Source organism: Trachypithecus francoisi, unplaced genomic scaffold (assembly GCF_009764315.1).
Source record: "Trachypithecus francoisi isolate TF-2019V2 unplaced genomic scaffold, Tfra_2.0 Lachesis_group12, whole genome shotgun sequence".
Classification (NCBI taxonomy): Eukaryota; Metazoa; Chordata; class Mammalia; order Primates; family Cercopithecidae; genus Trachypithecus; species Trachypithecus francoisi.
Window position 1 is genome coordinate 55,117,556 of NW_022681457.1, and position 16,218 is coordinate 55,133,773.

The 16,218-nt window shown below is 37.4% G+C and overlaps 2 protein-coding genes across 2 annotated transcripts in view; both read left to right on the plus strand.

Annotated features, from left to right (window-relative positions):
- The window catches only part of LOC117093721 (zinc finger protein 100-like), a 566,997-nt gene that overhangs the window by 549,805 nt on the left and 974 nt on the right, over positions 1 to 16,218 (plus strand). The window contains 1 exon segment of the mRNA XM_033229239.1: positions 14,873 to 16,217. Coding sequence (XP_033085130.1) covers positions 14,873 to 16,217 — 1,345 coding nt within the window.
- The window catches only part of LOC117093717 (zinc finger protein 429-like), a 412,022-nt gene that overhangs the window by 235,387 nt on the left and 160,417 nt on the right, over positions 1 to 16,218 (plus strand).

The following is a 16,218-nucleotide window of genomic DNA, read 5'->3' on the forward strand; positions in this document are numbered from 1 at the left end:
GGGTAATTTTTTCGATTGTTAGTAGAGACAGGGTTTCACCATGTTCACCAGGCTAGTCTTATATTCCTGGCCTCAAGTGATCCCTCCGCCTCAGCCTTCCAAAGTGCTGGGATTACAGGCATGAACCACTGCGCCCAGCCTACCAAAAATTTCTTTAAGTGTACATTTCAGGGCCAGACGTGGTGGTGGCTCACAACTGTACTCCCAGGATTTCGGGAGGTCAAGAAAGGAGGATCACTTGAGCCCAAAAGTTTGTGACCAGCCAGGGCAACACGGGGAGATTCCTTCTCCACAAAATTATTTTAAAAATTGCCAGGCATGGTGGTATGCACCTGTGGTTTCAGCTACTTGGGAAATTGAGAGAAGAGAATTACTTGAGCCTGGAAGTTTGAGGCTGAAGTGAGTTGTGCCACTGCACTCCAGCTTGGGTGACAGAGTGAGACTGTCTCAAAAACAAAAAAAAAGTTTTACAGGCGAGGCGTGGTGGCTCATGTCTGTAATCCCAGCACTTTGGGAGGCTGAGGCAGGCAGAGTACCTGAGGACAGGAGTTCAAGACCAGCCTGACCAGCATAGTGAAACCCCATCTCTACTAAAAATACAAAAATTAGCGGGGACTTGTGACAGGTGCCTGTAATCCCAGCTACTCGAGAGGCTGAGGCAGGAGAATTGCTTGAACCCGGGAGCCAGAGGTTGCAGTAGCCAAGATTGCCCCATTACCCTTCAGCCTGGGCAACAAGAGTGAAATATCATCTCAAAAAAAAAAAAATAATAATAATAATAATTACATTTTAACCATGTTAAGTAGATTCACATTGGTATGCCAAAGACTTATAGAAATTTTACATCTTATGAAACTAAAAATACACAATAGGTAACAACAACCCATTTTGCCCTCTCCTCAGCCCTTGACAAGCACCCTTCCACTTTCTGTTTTTATGAGTGTGACTATTTAAGATATCTCATGTAAGTGGAATAATACAGTGTCCATCATTTTGTTTCTGGCTTATTTCAGGTGACGTAGTATTCTCAAAGTTTATCTTAAAATGTGACAAGATTTTCTTCTTTAAGTCTGAATAATATTCCATTGTATGTATATGTTACATTTTTGATGTGTTCATAAATCAAGAGACACCTGGGTTGCCTCAGCCTTTTGACTTTTGTGAGTACTGGTACAATAATCATAGATGTTCAAATATGTCTTTTAGGTCTTTTGTTGCGTATTTTGAATATAGATTCATTAATGGAGTTGCTGTATTTGATAATTCCATTTTTAATTATTTGAGAAACGTAACATTTAAAAATGATGACTGCATCTTTGTTTTCTACCAACATCAACAGAGGTTTCATTTTCATTGTATCATCAACAGATTTGGCATCTTTAAATAATTTATAGTGGCCATTGTAATGGATGTGAGGTGATTTCGTTTTTCATTTTTATTTTTATGCGTTTCTCTACAAATTATTAATTTGTAATTTGGTCAGGCTGGTCTTGAACTTGTGACCTCAGGTGATCCACCCACCTCGGCCTCCAAAGTACTAGGATTACAGGTGTGAACCACTGCGCCTGGCCTGAATATTAACTCTTATCACATGTGACTTGCAAATATTTTCACCCATTTCTTATGAGGCATTTTCACACAATTGAAGGTTTTTTTTTCTAATGTGGAGAAATTTTGAAGTAGAGTGTAGTTAAATTTTTCTGGTTTTTTTGTTATTGTTCGTGCATTTAATGTTGTAGCTAAGAAAATGATGCCAAGACCCATGTCATGATTTTTTTCTATTTTGTTCTAAGAGATTTTTTTTTAAATGTGTGTAAGTGTTTTATTGAAAACTTTTTTTATGTATGGTTCAAGGAAATGATCCAACTTTATTTTATCAGTGTTGATATTTAGTTCTTAACATTATTTTTTGAAAAAATTACCTTTTCTCTATTGTATGTTCATGGCGGCTTTGTGGAAGTTCATCTAATCATATACGCAAGGGTTCATTTCTGAACTCTATTCCACTCTTTCATCTGTTTATCTGTCTTTGTATTAGTACCATACTGTTATTGTTATTGTAGCTTTTAATGTTTTAAAATCAGGAAGTATAATGCCTCTGTTCTTTTCATGGGTGTTTGGTTAGTTATAGTTCACAATCAAATATTTTAAAGAATATTTCTGTAATAACTGTGCTATTGAGATTTTTATAGAGATTGTACTGAATTTGTTCACCTCTGTAGGTTATGTTGGTATCTCAACAAAATTAAAATTTTTGATCCTTGGCAGGAATATGTTGAAGAATGTGTTTTAATTTAATTTAATTTTATTTATTAGAGACAGAATCTTCCTATGTTGTCTAGGATAGTTTCTAACTCATGGGCTCAAGCAGTTTTCTTGCCTCAGCCTCCCAAAATGGTAGTATTACAGGTGTGAGCTATTGCACTCAGCTCATCTGTTTTATATTTAGAGATTGTTGGATTTGCCAATTTTACTTTTGCTTTTAATTCCTAGTTTTATTCAGTTCTGGTCAGTTACCGTGCAGTGCATGATTTTAGTCTTCTTAAATTTATTTGTTGTCATTTTCAGACAGGATCCTACTCTGTCACCCAGGCTGGAGTATAGTGTCATAATTTTGGCTCACTGTAACCTCAGCCTCCTTGACTCAAGTAATCTTTACACCTCAGCCTCCTGAGTAGCTGAGACTATGGACATGCACTGCCATGTCTGGCCAATTTTTTGATTATTTGTAGGGATGGGGTCTCACTATGTTACTGACACTGGTCTTTTTTTTTTTTTTTTGAGACGGAGTCTCGCTCTGTTGCCCAGGCTGGAGTGCAGTGGCCGGATCTCAGCTCACTGCAAGCTCCGCCCCCTGGGTTTACGCCATTCTCCTGCCTCAGCCTCCCGAGTAGCTAGGACTACAGGCGCCCGCCACCTCGCCCAGCTAGTTTTTTTTTGTATTTTTTGGTACAAATGGGGTTTCACCGTGTTAGCCAGGAGGGTCTCGATCTCCTGACCTCGTGATCCGCCCGTCTCAGCCTCCCAAAGTGCTGGGATTACAGGCTTGAGCCACCGCGCCCGGCCGACACTGGTCTTATACTTGTGGTCCCAAGGGATCCTCTCACTTTTGTCTTCCAAATTGTTGAAATTATACATATCGGCCACTACACCCAGCTGGTATTCTTTAATAAGACTTGTTGTGTGTTCTAACAGAATACATCAAGTATAAATAAGAATATTGTGTATTATTTTGCTTTTAACTGAAAAATTTTCTACGTGTCTGTTAAGCCTAGTTTGTCTGTGATATGGTTTGGATGTCCATGTTCTGCAAACCTCATGCTGCATTGTAATCCTCCATGTTGGATGTGGAAGCTGGTGGGGAGGTGTTTATATCATGGGGCTAAATTTCTCATAATGTCTTGGGACCATCCTTTTGATAATCAGAAAGTTTACACTTCATTAATTCAAATGAGAGCAGTTCATTAAAAGAAGCTGGCTTTTTAAATTTTTTCGAGACGGAGTTTCACTCTGTAGTCTAGGCTGGAGTGCAATGGCGCCATCATGGCTCACTGCAACCTCTGCCTCCCTGGTTCAAGCAATTCTTCTGCCTCAGCCTCCCAAGAAGCTGGTATTACAGGCACCCACCACCATGCCCAGCTAATTTTTGCAGTTTGTTATTAGAGACAGGATTTCACCATGTTGGTCAGGCTGGTCTCAAACTCCTGACCTCATTGACCTCCCAAAGTGCTGGAATTACAGGTGTGAGCCACCGTGCCCAGCCTGAACCTGGCTTTTTCACCTCACACTAAGTCTTTTTCTTACCACGTCCTGTTTCCATTCTCTGCATATGCCTAGCCAGTTCTCCCAGAACCATTTATTAAATAGGGAGTTCTTTCCTTATGGCTTGTTTTTGTCAGGTTTTTCAAAGATCAGGTGGTTGTAGATATACAGTCTTATTTCCGAGTTCTTTATTCTGTTTCATGGGTCTATGTGTCTGTTTTTATACCAGTGCCAGGCTGTTTTGGTTACTACAACCTTGTAGCATAGTTTTAATTGGATAGCATGATGAATCCAGCTTTGTTCTTTTTGCTTAAGATTGTCTTGGCTATATGGGGCCTTTTTGGGTTCCATATTAATTTTAAAATAGTTTTCTCATTCTCCATCAATTTTTTTTTTTTTTTGACAGAGTGTCACTCTGTCGCCCAGGCTGGAGTGCAGTGGCGCAATCTCGGCTCATTGCAACCTCCACCTCCTGGGTTCAAGCAGTTCTCCTGACTCAGTTTCCTGAGTAGCTGGGATCACAGAGATGCACCAACACACCCAGCTAATTTTTGTATTTTTAGTAGAGATGGGGTTTCACCATGCTGGCCAGGCTGGTCTTGAACTCCTAACCTCAACTGATCTGCCAGCGTTGGCCTCCCAAAGTGCTGGGATTAGGGGCGAGAGCCACCGTGCCTGGTCTGCATCGATGTTTATCAGGGATATTGGTTTTAAGTTTTTGTTGTTCTTTTTATATCTCTGCCAGGTTGGGTATCAGAATGATGCTGATCTTACAAAATGAGTTAGGGAGGAGTTCCTCCTTTTCTTTCATTTAAAATAGTTTCAGAAGGGATGGTACTAGCTCTTCTTTGTACCTCTGGTAGAATTCGGCTATAAATCCGTCTGGTCCTGGGCTCTTTTTTGGTTGGTAGCCTATTTATTACTGTCTCAATTTCAGAACCTGTTGTTGGTCTATTCAGGGATTCAACTTCTTCCTGGTTCAGTCTTGGGAGGGTGTATATGTTCAGTAATTAATCCATTTCTTCTAGATTTTCCAGTTTATGTGCACAGAGGTGTTTATAGTATTTTCTGGTGATTTTTTTTTTTTTTTTTTTGAGACTAAGTCTCGCTGTTGTCCTTCAGACTGGAGTTCGATGGCACAATCTTGGCTCACTGCAACCTCTGCCTCCTGGGTTCAAGTGATTCTCCTGCCTCAGCCCCCTGAGTAGCTGAGATAATAAGCGCCAGCCACCATGCCTGGCTAATTTTTTTTTTTATTTTATTTTTAGTAGAGACAGGGTTTCACATTGTTGGCCAGGCTGCTCTATAACTCCTGACCTCAGGTGATCCACCCACTTTGGCCTCCCAAAGTGCTGGGATTACAGGCATGATCCACCACGCCCAGCCCTGATGATTGTATTAATGTAGGGTCACTGCTGATATCTGCTTTATCATTTTTTATTGTGTCTATTTCATTCTTCCCTCTTTTCTTTATTAATCTAGCTAGTGGTCTATCTCTTTTATTTTTTTTTAAAACAGCTCCTGGATTTATTAATTTTTTTGGAAGGGTTTTTTTTGTGTCTCTGTCTCGTATGGTTCCACTCTGATCCTGGTTATTTTTTGTCTTCTGCTGGCTTTGGGGTTTGTTTGCTCTTGGTTCTTTTTCTTTTAGTAGTGATGTTAGGGAGGCAATTTGAGATCTTTCTAGCTTTTTGATGTGGGTACTTAGTGCTATTTTTTCCCCCTTAACACTACTGTAGCTGCATTCCAGAGATTCTGGTATATTACCTCTTTGTTCTCATTGGTTTCAAATAATTTTTTGATTTCTGACTTAATTTTATTATTTATTCAGAAGTCATTCAGGAGTACGTTTTCCATGCAATTGTGTAGTTTTGAGTGAGTTTCCATGCAGTTGTGTGATTTTGAGTGGGTTTCTTTCTTTTGAGTTCTAATTTGGTTGCACTGTGGTCTGAGAAACTGTTATGATTTCAGTTCTTTGGAATTTGCTAAGGAGTGTTTTACTTCCAATTATATAATCAGTTTTAGAGTAAGTGCCATGTGGCAATTAAAGTAATGTGTATTGTGTTGTTTTTGGCTAGTGAGTTCTGTAAATATCTATCAGTTCTACTTGACCTACAGCTGAGTTCAAGTCCTGAATATCCTCGTTATTTTTCTTTCCCAGTGATCTGTCTAATATTGGCAGTGGGGTGTTAAAGTCTTACACTGTCATTGTTTGGGAGTCTAAGTCTCTTTGTAGGAACTAAGTATATTTTATAAATCTGGGTGCTGCCTGGGTGTGGTGGCTCATGCCTGTAATGCCAGCACTTTGGGAGGCCAAGGTAGGCAGGTACCCTGAGGTCAGGAGTTTGAGACTAGCCTAGCCAACATGGTGAAACACAGTCTCTATTAAAAACACAAAAATTAGCTAGGCATAGTGGTGGGTGCCTGTAATCCCAGCTATTCAGGAATCTGAGGCAGGAGAATTGCTTGAACCTGTGAGGTGGAGTTTGTAGTGAGTCAAGGTCTCGCCATTGCACTCTAGCCTGGGTGACAGAGTGAGATTCCATCTCAGAAAATAAATCAATAAATAAAAACAAATCTAGGTGCTCCTTGAATTGATCCCTTAACCATTTTGTAGTGTTCTTCCTTGTCTTTTTTGATCTTTGTTGGTTTAAAGTCTGTTTTGTCAAAAACTACTATTGCAACCCCTGCTTTTATTTGCTTGGTAAATTTTTCTCCCTTTATTTTCAGGCTATGTGTGTCTTTGCATGTAAGATGGGTCTCTTGAATACAGCACACCAGTGGGTCTTGACTCTTTAACCAGCTTGCCATTCTGTGTATTTTAATTGGGGCATTTAGTCCATTTAAATTTAAGGTTAATATTGTTATGTGTGAATTTGATCCTGTTCTTGTGGTGCTAGCTGGTTATTTTGCAGACCTGTTGACGTAGTTGTTTCATAGTGTCACTGGTCTTTGTACTTCAGTGTGTTTTTCATTTGCTGGTAGTGGTTTCTTCTTTTCATATTTAGTGCTGCTTTTAGGAGCTCTTGCAAGGCAGGCCTAGTGGTGATGAATTCCCTTAGCATTTGTTTGTCTGAAAATGATTTCATTTCTCCTTCACTTATGAAGCTTAGTTTGGCTGGATATTCTGGGTTAGAAATTCATTTTTTTAAGAATGCTGAATATTGGCCCCCAATGTCTTCTGGCTTGTAGGGTGTCTTTTTAGAGGTCCAATTTTTAGTAGGCTACCTGGCCTTCCCTTTGGCTGCTCTTACCATTTTTTCCTGAAGTTTAACCTTGAAGAATCTGATAATTATGTGTCTGTGTCTTGAGGTTGATCTTCTCATGAAATATCTTACTGGAGTTCTCTGGATTTTCTGAATTTGATTGATGGCCTGTCTTGGAAAAGTTCTTCTGGATGATATCCTGAAGTATGTTTTCCAACTTGGTTCCATTCTTTCCATCTCTTTTTTTTTTTTTTTTTTTTTTTGAGACGGAGTCTCACTGTGTGGCCCAGGCTGGAGTGCAGTGGTGCGATCTTGGTTCACTGCAAGCTCCGCCTCCTGGGTTCACACCATTCTCCTGCCTCAGCCTCTGCATAGCTGGGACTAGAGGCGCCCACCACCTCGCCCGGCTAGTTTTTTGTATTTTTAGTAGAGACAGGGTTTCACCATGTTAGCCAGGATGATCTTGATCTCCTGACCTCGTGATCCACCCACCTTGGCCTCCCAAAGTGCTGGGATTACAGGCTTGAGCCACCGTGCCTGGCCATTCTTTCCATCTCTTTAGAGTACTGCAATCAGTTTTAAGTTTGGTCTTTTTACATAACCCAATAGTTCTCAAAGATTTTTTTCATTCCTTTTTATTTTTATTTTTTCAATCTTATCTGCCTTATTTCAGCAAGATAGTCTTCAAGCTCTGAAATTCTTTTCCCTGCTTGGTCTACTCAGTTATTGATACTTGTGGTTGCATTCTGAAGTTCTCATCTTGTGTTTTTCAGTTGCATCAGGTCGTTTATGTTCCTCTCTGAACTAGTTATTCAGGTTAACAGCTCCTGTAATGTTTTTCATGGCTCTTAGCTTCTTTGCCTTGGGTTAGAACATGATTCATTAGCTCACCAAAGTTAATTATTACCCACCTTCTGAAGCCTGCTTCTCTCAATTTATCCATCTCAGCCTGCTCCCAGTTCTGTGTGCTCTTACTGGAGATATGTTGTGATTATTTGGAGGAGTAGAGACACTCTGGCTTTTTGAGTTTACAGCATTTTTTTATTGATTCTTCTCATCGTCATGAGTTTATCTAGCTTTGGTCTTTGAGGCTGCTGACGTTTGGATGGGGTTTTTGTGGCGACATCTTTGTTGGTGCTGCTGTTGTTGCTTTCTGTTTTTCCTTTAACAGTCAGGCCCCTCTTCAGTAGGGCCTCTGTGATTTGCTTGGGATCTACTTCAGATCCTATTTCTGTTTTTCCTTTAACAGTCAGGCCCCTCTTCAGTAGGGCCTCTGTGATTTGCTTGGGATCTACTTCAGATCCTATTTGCCTGGGTTTCTCCCACACCTGGAGGTGTCACCAGTGGAGTCTGTAGAACAGCAGAGAAAACTGCCTGCTCCTTCATCTGTAAGCTTTATCCCAGATGGGCACTGAACTGATGACAATGGGAATGCTTCTTTATAAGTTGTCTTACAATGCCTGTTGGGGAGTCCCACCTAGTCAGGATGCACAGGATTTAGGAACCACTTAACAAAGCACTCTGGCTGCTGCTTGGTGAAGGGGGTGTGCTTCAATGGGGGAAATTCCATACATCTGGACTGTCCAGATTCCTCAGAGCCAGCAGGGGGAAAGACTAAGTCTGCTGATCTGCAGAAACCACCTCATTGTTACTATTTTATGTGTTTCTTGTAGATGTGTCTTTTCTCATTTCCTGTGTTACTCCCTTAATTTTTGTTTTAATTTTGTTGTGACATGTACTTTGATTATTTTTTATTTTGTTCTGCATACTTTCCATAAGTATAATGTAATCATCTTGAAATATAATGTAGCCATATTGAAAAACAGATTACATAAAACATTTTTTTTTTTTTTTTTTTGAGACCAAGTCTCACTGTGTCGCCCAGGCTGGAGTGCAGTGGCCCGATCTTGGCTCGCTACAACCTCCGCCTCCCGGGTTCAAACGATTCTCCTGCCTCAGCCTCCCGAGCAGCTGGGACTACAGGCGTCCGCCACCACTCCCAGCTAATTTTTGTATTTTTAGTAGAGATGGAGTTTCACCATATTGGCCAGGCTGGTCTCGAACTCCTGACCCCGTGATCCGCCCGCCTTGGCCTCCCAAAGTGCTGGGATTACAGGCTTGAGCCACCACGCCTGGCCTATAAAACATCTTAAAGTTAAAACAATGTATTTTAATCTCATCACACCTTCAATTAAATACAAAACCTGTACTGTTATATTTTCCAATTTGTTATTAATATTAAAAGCCATATTATCTTACATTGTGTATCTACTAACAGATTTATGCAGATTTGTATCTTGTTTGTTATATCTAAATAAGAACTGTAAGGGTTTTATGCCCATCATTGTGATAGTAAAAAATTCTGTATGTGTCTGTTATTTACATTTAATGGACAGCTTTGTATTTATATACGGTTTTGTGATACTTCTAGCATCATTTTGTTTTTCAACATAATGGACTCATTTTAGGATTTCTTTTTGTTTGTATGCAGAGTCTCACTATGTTTCTCTGGCTGATTTTGAACTACTAGTCTCAAGTGATCTATCTGCCTTGACTTCCTAAAGCTGTAAAATTATAGGCCTAGCCACTGTGCCTGGCCACCATTTAACATTTTATGTAGGACTGTGGTAATTGTAATAAATGCCCTGAACTTTTATATTGGAAAGTCTTTGTTTTTATCTTGTTTTCGAAGTAAAATAATTTTGAATTAAGTATTGGTTAGAAATTTTTTTATTACATCAAAATTTGGGAAGTTCTCAGCCTTTTTTTCTTCAAGTAACCTTTGTATTACTTTTGCCCTATATTCTTCTAAGATTCATTTCATGAAAATATTGATCTACTTGATGGTGTCCAATATGTTTTACATTCCATATTTTAATTTTGTGTTATATATTTTATATTATATGTATTTTTTATATTTATTTTATATTTTATATTGTGTTATATATTTTAAGGTATGACACCTAATACCAGCTGCTTGTGTTTTGGTGTTTTATTTTATATTATAATTGTGTATGACAGTGTTTAACTCTGTACAATTTAAGGCAGTGTCTAGCAAAATCAAATATAAATCAGCCATATGTCTACTGCCAATATAATTACTTCTGTGTTTGTTTGCCTCTATAAATATCTCTGTTTATTTTATGACTTGTATATTTGTTGTGTAGGTTTGTTATAAATGGTCGTTCAGTCTTGGCCAGGTGACCAGTTATAAAAATTCTAATTCCAATATCTGTTGTGAATCTATATTACTTCTGTGTGGGAGAAACACTTTGGAATTTGAAGATAATATTGAAACAATTATAATTGGATCTTTTTAGGTATTGTTCATTTTTACTTGTCAAAAACACACAAAATATTATCTTTTTTTTTTTTTTTTTTTTGAGACAGAGTCTCACTCTGTTGCCCAGGCTGAGGTGAAGTGGTGGGATCTTGGCTCACTGCAACCTCTGCCTCCTGGCTTCAACCAATTCTTTTGCCTCACTCTGTTGCCCAGGCTGGTCTCAAAGTCCTGACCTTGTGATCCGCCCACCTTGGCCTCCCAGAGTCCTGGGATTACAGATGTGAGTTAGCGCACCTGCCTCATTACCAAATATTTTTTAATATTCTGTTTAGTCCTATTAATTATATTTATAATGTTATGCAACATACCCCTAGAATGTTTTATCTTGCAAAGCTCAATCTCAATGTACAACAACAACCAGTTTTTCTGATTTTCTGGCACTTTGCAAAAACCACTTTGTTTTCTATTTCTAAGAATGTGACTGCCTCATATGTCTCATACAATCTCTGTCTTATTGTGGCTAGCTCATTTTATTTTGCATAATGTCATCAAACTTTATTTTTAGAGTTGTTAGAATATTTCCTGCTTTTTAAATCCTGGGTGATACTCCAGTATTTTTATATTGCAAATTATATCTATTGGATAATTTGGTGACAGAAATTTCCATTTCTGCTGGGTGCAGTGGCTCATTGCTGTAATCCCAGCACTTTGAGAGGCTGAGGCAGGCACATAACAAGGTCAAGAGATCAAGACCATCCTGGCCAACATGGTGAAATCCTGTCTCTACTAAAAATACAAAAAATAGCCGGGCATGGTGGCACACACCTGTAGTCCCAGCTACTCAGGAGGCTGAGGCAGGAGAATCACTTGATCATGGGAGGCTGAGGTTGCAGTAAGCTGAGATCGTGCCACTGCGCTCCAGTTTGGGCAACAGTGTAAGACTCCATCTTAAAAAAAAAAGAAAAAAAAGAAATTTGCATTGCTTTTACCTATTGCCTTTCAGTAAAAATGCTACAATAATTATGGATATGAAAATAACTCTTCATATAACCATATATGTGAAAGTTTCTATAGCTGCAGCATTCTATTTTATTAGTCTACTTTTTAACCATTATACGTATACCAAATTACTTTAATTCTGTAGCTTTGTAATGTGTTTTGAAATCAGGAACTATAATGCCTTCAACATTTTCTTTTTTTTGAAGACTCTTGGGTACTTTATTGTCTCTTGACATTTTATATACTTTTGGGGTTGTTGTTTCTATTTCCTCAAAAATGCAATGAGAATTTTTTAACAACATTGCATTAAATCTGTAGATTACTTGGAGAAGTATGGATTACTTTGAGAAGTATGGACGTTTTCAAAATATCAATTATTTCTACCTTTGAACAGGACCATGGTCAAGAGTGTGTTGTTTAATTTCCATGTATTTGTAAATTTTTAATCTTTTTCTATTATTGTTTTATACTCTCATTCCATTTTGTTCATATAATATAATCCACACGATTTCAGTCTTAACAAATGTGTTAAGACTTCTTTTTTGGCCTACCATGTGGTCTATTAAGCAGAATGTTTATGAGCAATTAAGAAGCATGTGTATCCCGATATTGTTGAGGAGACTTCTCTATACCTCTATTAGAAATAATAGTTTTATACTGCCTTCAAGTCCTCTCCTCACTTACAAATATTCTGTTTTTTTTTTTTTTTTTATTTTTATTATGGAAAGTAAATTATTGAAATGTTCTACTATAATATTGCTGTCTAGGTGATTCTTCCATTCTGTCAATATTTGCTTTATGTATTCGGAACCTTAATGTGAGATACACACACACATTTGACTTACGTTATCAGTAAATGAATCTATTATTGTTTAATGTCCTTCTTTGTCTCTTTGCAGTTTTGACTTGTAGTACATTTTATAAAATGTGAAAGTTTTTCACTGAAGATGTAGCTTATGTAATATTATTTTGACCTCTTCTTTCATTTGGTTAATATTTTTATGCAATATCTATATCCATCTTGCCACTTTCAGTTTTTTTTTATCAATATATCTCAGCTTACTCTCATAGAAATGCAAGTTGGATATCAGTTTTTAAAATATTTAAATAAATCTCTTTATTGAGAGTATGTCTCTTGATTGAAAAGTTAAAGATATATATTTAATTTTCTGAAGCAGAAAGACATAGTAATGTTATTTTATTCATTGCTTTATTTGATTCTTATATCTTGGTCACTCATTTTCTCTCTGTCTTTGTGTCTTTTTATTTTTATATTGATATGCTTTTACTTCTTTCTTATTTTGTTTCATTTATCTATACACATATGTTCTTCTTGGGACCTTGGGGATTATATAAACCTCCAAAAGATGCAACAGTATATTTCAATCTAGTAAAAAGGAACTTCAGTTGCATGCACAGTTTTTTTCTCATTACATCTCCCCTCAAATTTGTTGTTGATTTTGCTAATTGTATCTTTTTATGTGGTGTATTTATTAACAGATGTTTATAATGATTTCTGTGATTTTCTCTTTCAAATTTTAGGAAATAATTAAAAATGTTTTCTGCACCATTATAATAATGCTAAGAAATTCCATTTTGGTGTATGTGCATATACTTAGAAGTAAAAGTATATATGTGCATATAATCTTTCCCAGAAAGTAATGTAATTTTTTGTTATTGTGGTTTTTTGTGTTTGTTTGTTTTGTTTTTATTTCATTTTTTCTTTTATTATTATACTTTTAAGTTCTAAGGTACATGTGCACAATGTGCAGGTTTGTTACATATGTATACATGGGCCTTGTTAGTGTGCTGCACCCATTAACTTGTCATTTACATTAGGTGTTTCTCCTAATGCTATCCCTCCCCACTCCCGAAAGTAATGTATTTTTATTTGACTCTTTGTTGTTTTTGTTGAATCATGTTATTTTCAATAGAAGCAACTGCTTTCAGTACTTTTTATATGTAAGGTTTATGGAGTTCCAATATACTTTTCAGAATGTTGTTATTTTTGAAAATTTTTTTCTTTTTATTTGGCAGGACAGATTTGCTGGTGGTATTATGCTTACTTGATCACTGTATTTTTCAGGAGTTTGACTTTATCACATACCTCCCTTCTGGCCTGCAAAATTTTTGTTGACAATTCACTGGCTGTCTCATAAGACTGCTTGCAAATGACGCATCACTTTTATCTTGCAGCTCCCAAGATTCTCTTCTGGTCTGTGACTTTTGAAATTGTGCTTATATATGTGTTTGTTATAAATATCTTTGTGTGTTTCCTAGTTTGTTTGTTGAGCTTCTTCATTTGTACATCATTGTTTCTTTCAAGATTTTTCAGTTATTTTTTATATTTATTACCTCCACAATTTCTGTTTTTTTGATATTCTAAATATTTATTTTCTTCATTTTTCTGATTTTCTATAGTTCTCTCTTCCTATTTCACTTATTGAGTATTATTCAATTTATTTTCAATTTTTAAAATCAATGTATATACTTTTTTTATGGTTTCTTTTTGAAAATTATATTTTTATGGAACCATATTGCCTTATTTTATATATGTTGTAATCTTTGATTGAAATTTGGACATTAAAAAAGGCTACCTGTTACAGTCTTCATAATGTAGCTTTGTCTGGCATGGTCTGAACAATTGTCTTGGTTAGAGATTCTGGGAGTCTCTCAAACATGTTCTTAGAATGTATCTTGTCTGAAATTTTGCCTTATTTTTTAGTTAAAGGAGTTATTCATGTTTCTTCTTAATAGTAATCACGTGCTATGCCTGTTTTCTCTCTGTGGTACAGCAGTCTCTGTTGCTGAAACATTTACCTTTGGTCTCAGCAAACTTAAACTGTCACTCCAAAGTATACCACCATTTCTTTCAGCACTGTATTTCATGAGAGACACACACCAGTGTCTGGAAAGGCTCCTAGAAGCAAGTAATAAAGATAAATGTGCCAGTGTTTTACTTGTCATTAAAAAGTTGGGAATTTACTTTTTTTTTTTTTTTGAGTCGGAGTCGCGCTCTGTCACCCAAGCTGGAGTGCAGTGGCCAGATCTCAGCTCACTGCAAGCTCCGCCTCCCAGGTTCACGCCATTCTCCTGCCGCAGCCTCAGGAGTAGCTGGGACTACAGGCGCCGCCACCTCGCCCGGCTAGTTTTTTGTATTTTTTAGTAGAGACGGGGTTTCACCGTGTTCGCCAGGATGGTCTCGATCTCCTGACCTTGTGATTCGCCCGCCTCGGCCTCCTAAAGTGCTGGAATTACAGGCTTGAGCCACCGCGCCCGGCCAGGAATTTACTTCTAAAGACACTATGTTATATTGGGGAGCAGGAAGAGCTGTGTTGGGTAAATGTAACAGACTTTTACTTCTAAGTGGCTCTTTGCATTGTTCTCACCAGGGCACTTCACACACTTAACTCATTTGTAAATTTTTTTCAGATGTAATTTGGTTGGTATGTTTTTTTTTTTTTTTTTTTTTTTTTACATTTATATGTCTATAAAGGAATGAGGGCCTTTGGTATTTTCCTATGCCATCTTATTTATATAGTTTGTATAATATTATAGGTTAGACTTGTAAACTGTATTTATCTGTGTCTAGTAAGTAATTTGTTATTTTTATTTCTTTCAGTTATATGTTCTCATTTTGCCCAAGACCTTTGGCCAGAGCGGGACATTAAAGATTCTTTTCAAGAAGCGATACTGAAAAAATATGGAAATTATGAACATGACAATTTACAGTTACAAAAAGGCTGTAAAACTGTGGATGAGTGTGAGGTGCACAAAGAAGATGATAACAAATTAAACCAGTGTTTGATAACTACCCAGAGCAACATATTTCAATGTGATCCATATGCAGAAGTCTTTCATACATTTTCAAATTCAAACAGACATAAGACAAGACAACCTGGAAAGAAACTTTTCAAATGTAAAAAATGTGAGAAATCATTTTGCATGCTCTTACACCTAAGTCAACATAAAAGATTTCATATTACAGAGAATTCCTACCAATGTAAAGATTGTGGCAAAGCCTTTAACTGGTTCTCAACCCTTACTACACACAGGAGAATTCATACTGGAGAGAAACCCTACAAATGTGAAGAATGTGGGAAAGCATTTAACCGGTCCTCACACCTTACTACACATAAGATAATTCATACTGGAGAGAAACCATACAGATGTGAAGAATGTGGGAAAGCCTTTAACCGGTCTTCACACCTCACTACACATAAAAGAATTCATACTGGAGTGAAACCCTACAAATGTACAGAATGTGGCAAAGCTTTTAACCGGTCCTCACACCTTACTACACACAGGATAATTCATACTGGAGAGAAACCCTACAAATGTGAAGAATGTGGCAAAGCTTTTAACCAATCCTCAACCCTAACTACACATAAGATAACTCATGCTGGAGAGAAACCCTACAAATGTGAAGAATGTGGCAAAGCTTTTTACCGATTCTCATACCTTACTACACATAAGATAAGTCATACTGGAGAGAAATTCTACAAATGTGAAGAATGTGGCAAAGGCTTTAACTGGTCCTCAGCCCTCACTAAACATAAGAGAATTCATACTGGAGAGAAACCCTATAAATGTGAAGAATGTGGCAAAGCCTTTAATGAGTCCTCAAACCTTACTACACATAAGATGATTCATACTGGAGAGAAACCCTACAAATGTGAAGAATGTGGCAAAGCCTTTAACCGGTCCTCACAACTAACTGTACATAAGATGATTCACACTGGAGAGAAACCTTACAAATGTGAAGAATGTGGCAAAGCCTTTAACCGGTGCTCACAACTAACTGCACATAAGATAATTCATACTGGAGAGAAGCCCTACAAATGTGAGGAATGTGGCAAAGCTTTTAACCGATCCTCAAACCTTAGTAAACATAAGATAACTCATACTGGAGAGAAATCTTACAGATGGGAAGAATGTGGTAAAGCCTTTAACCAGTCCCTAAGCCTT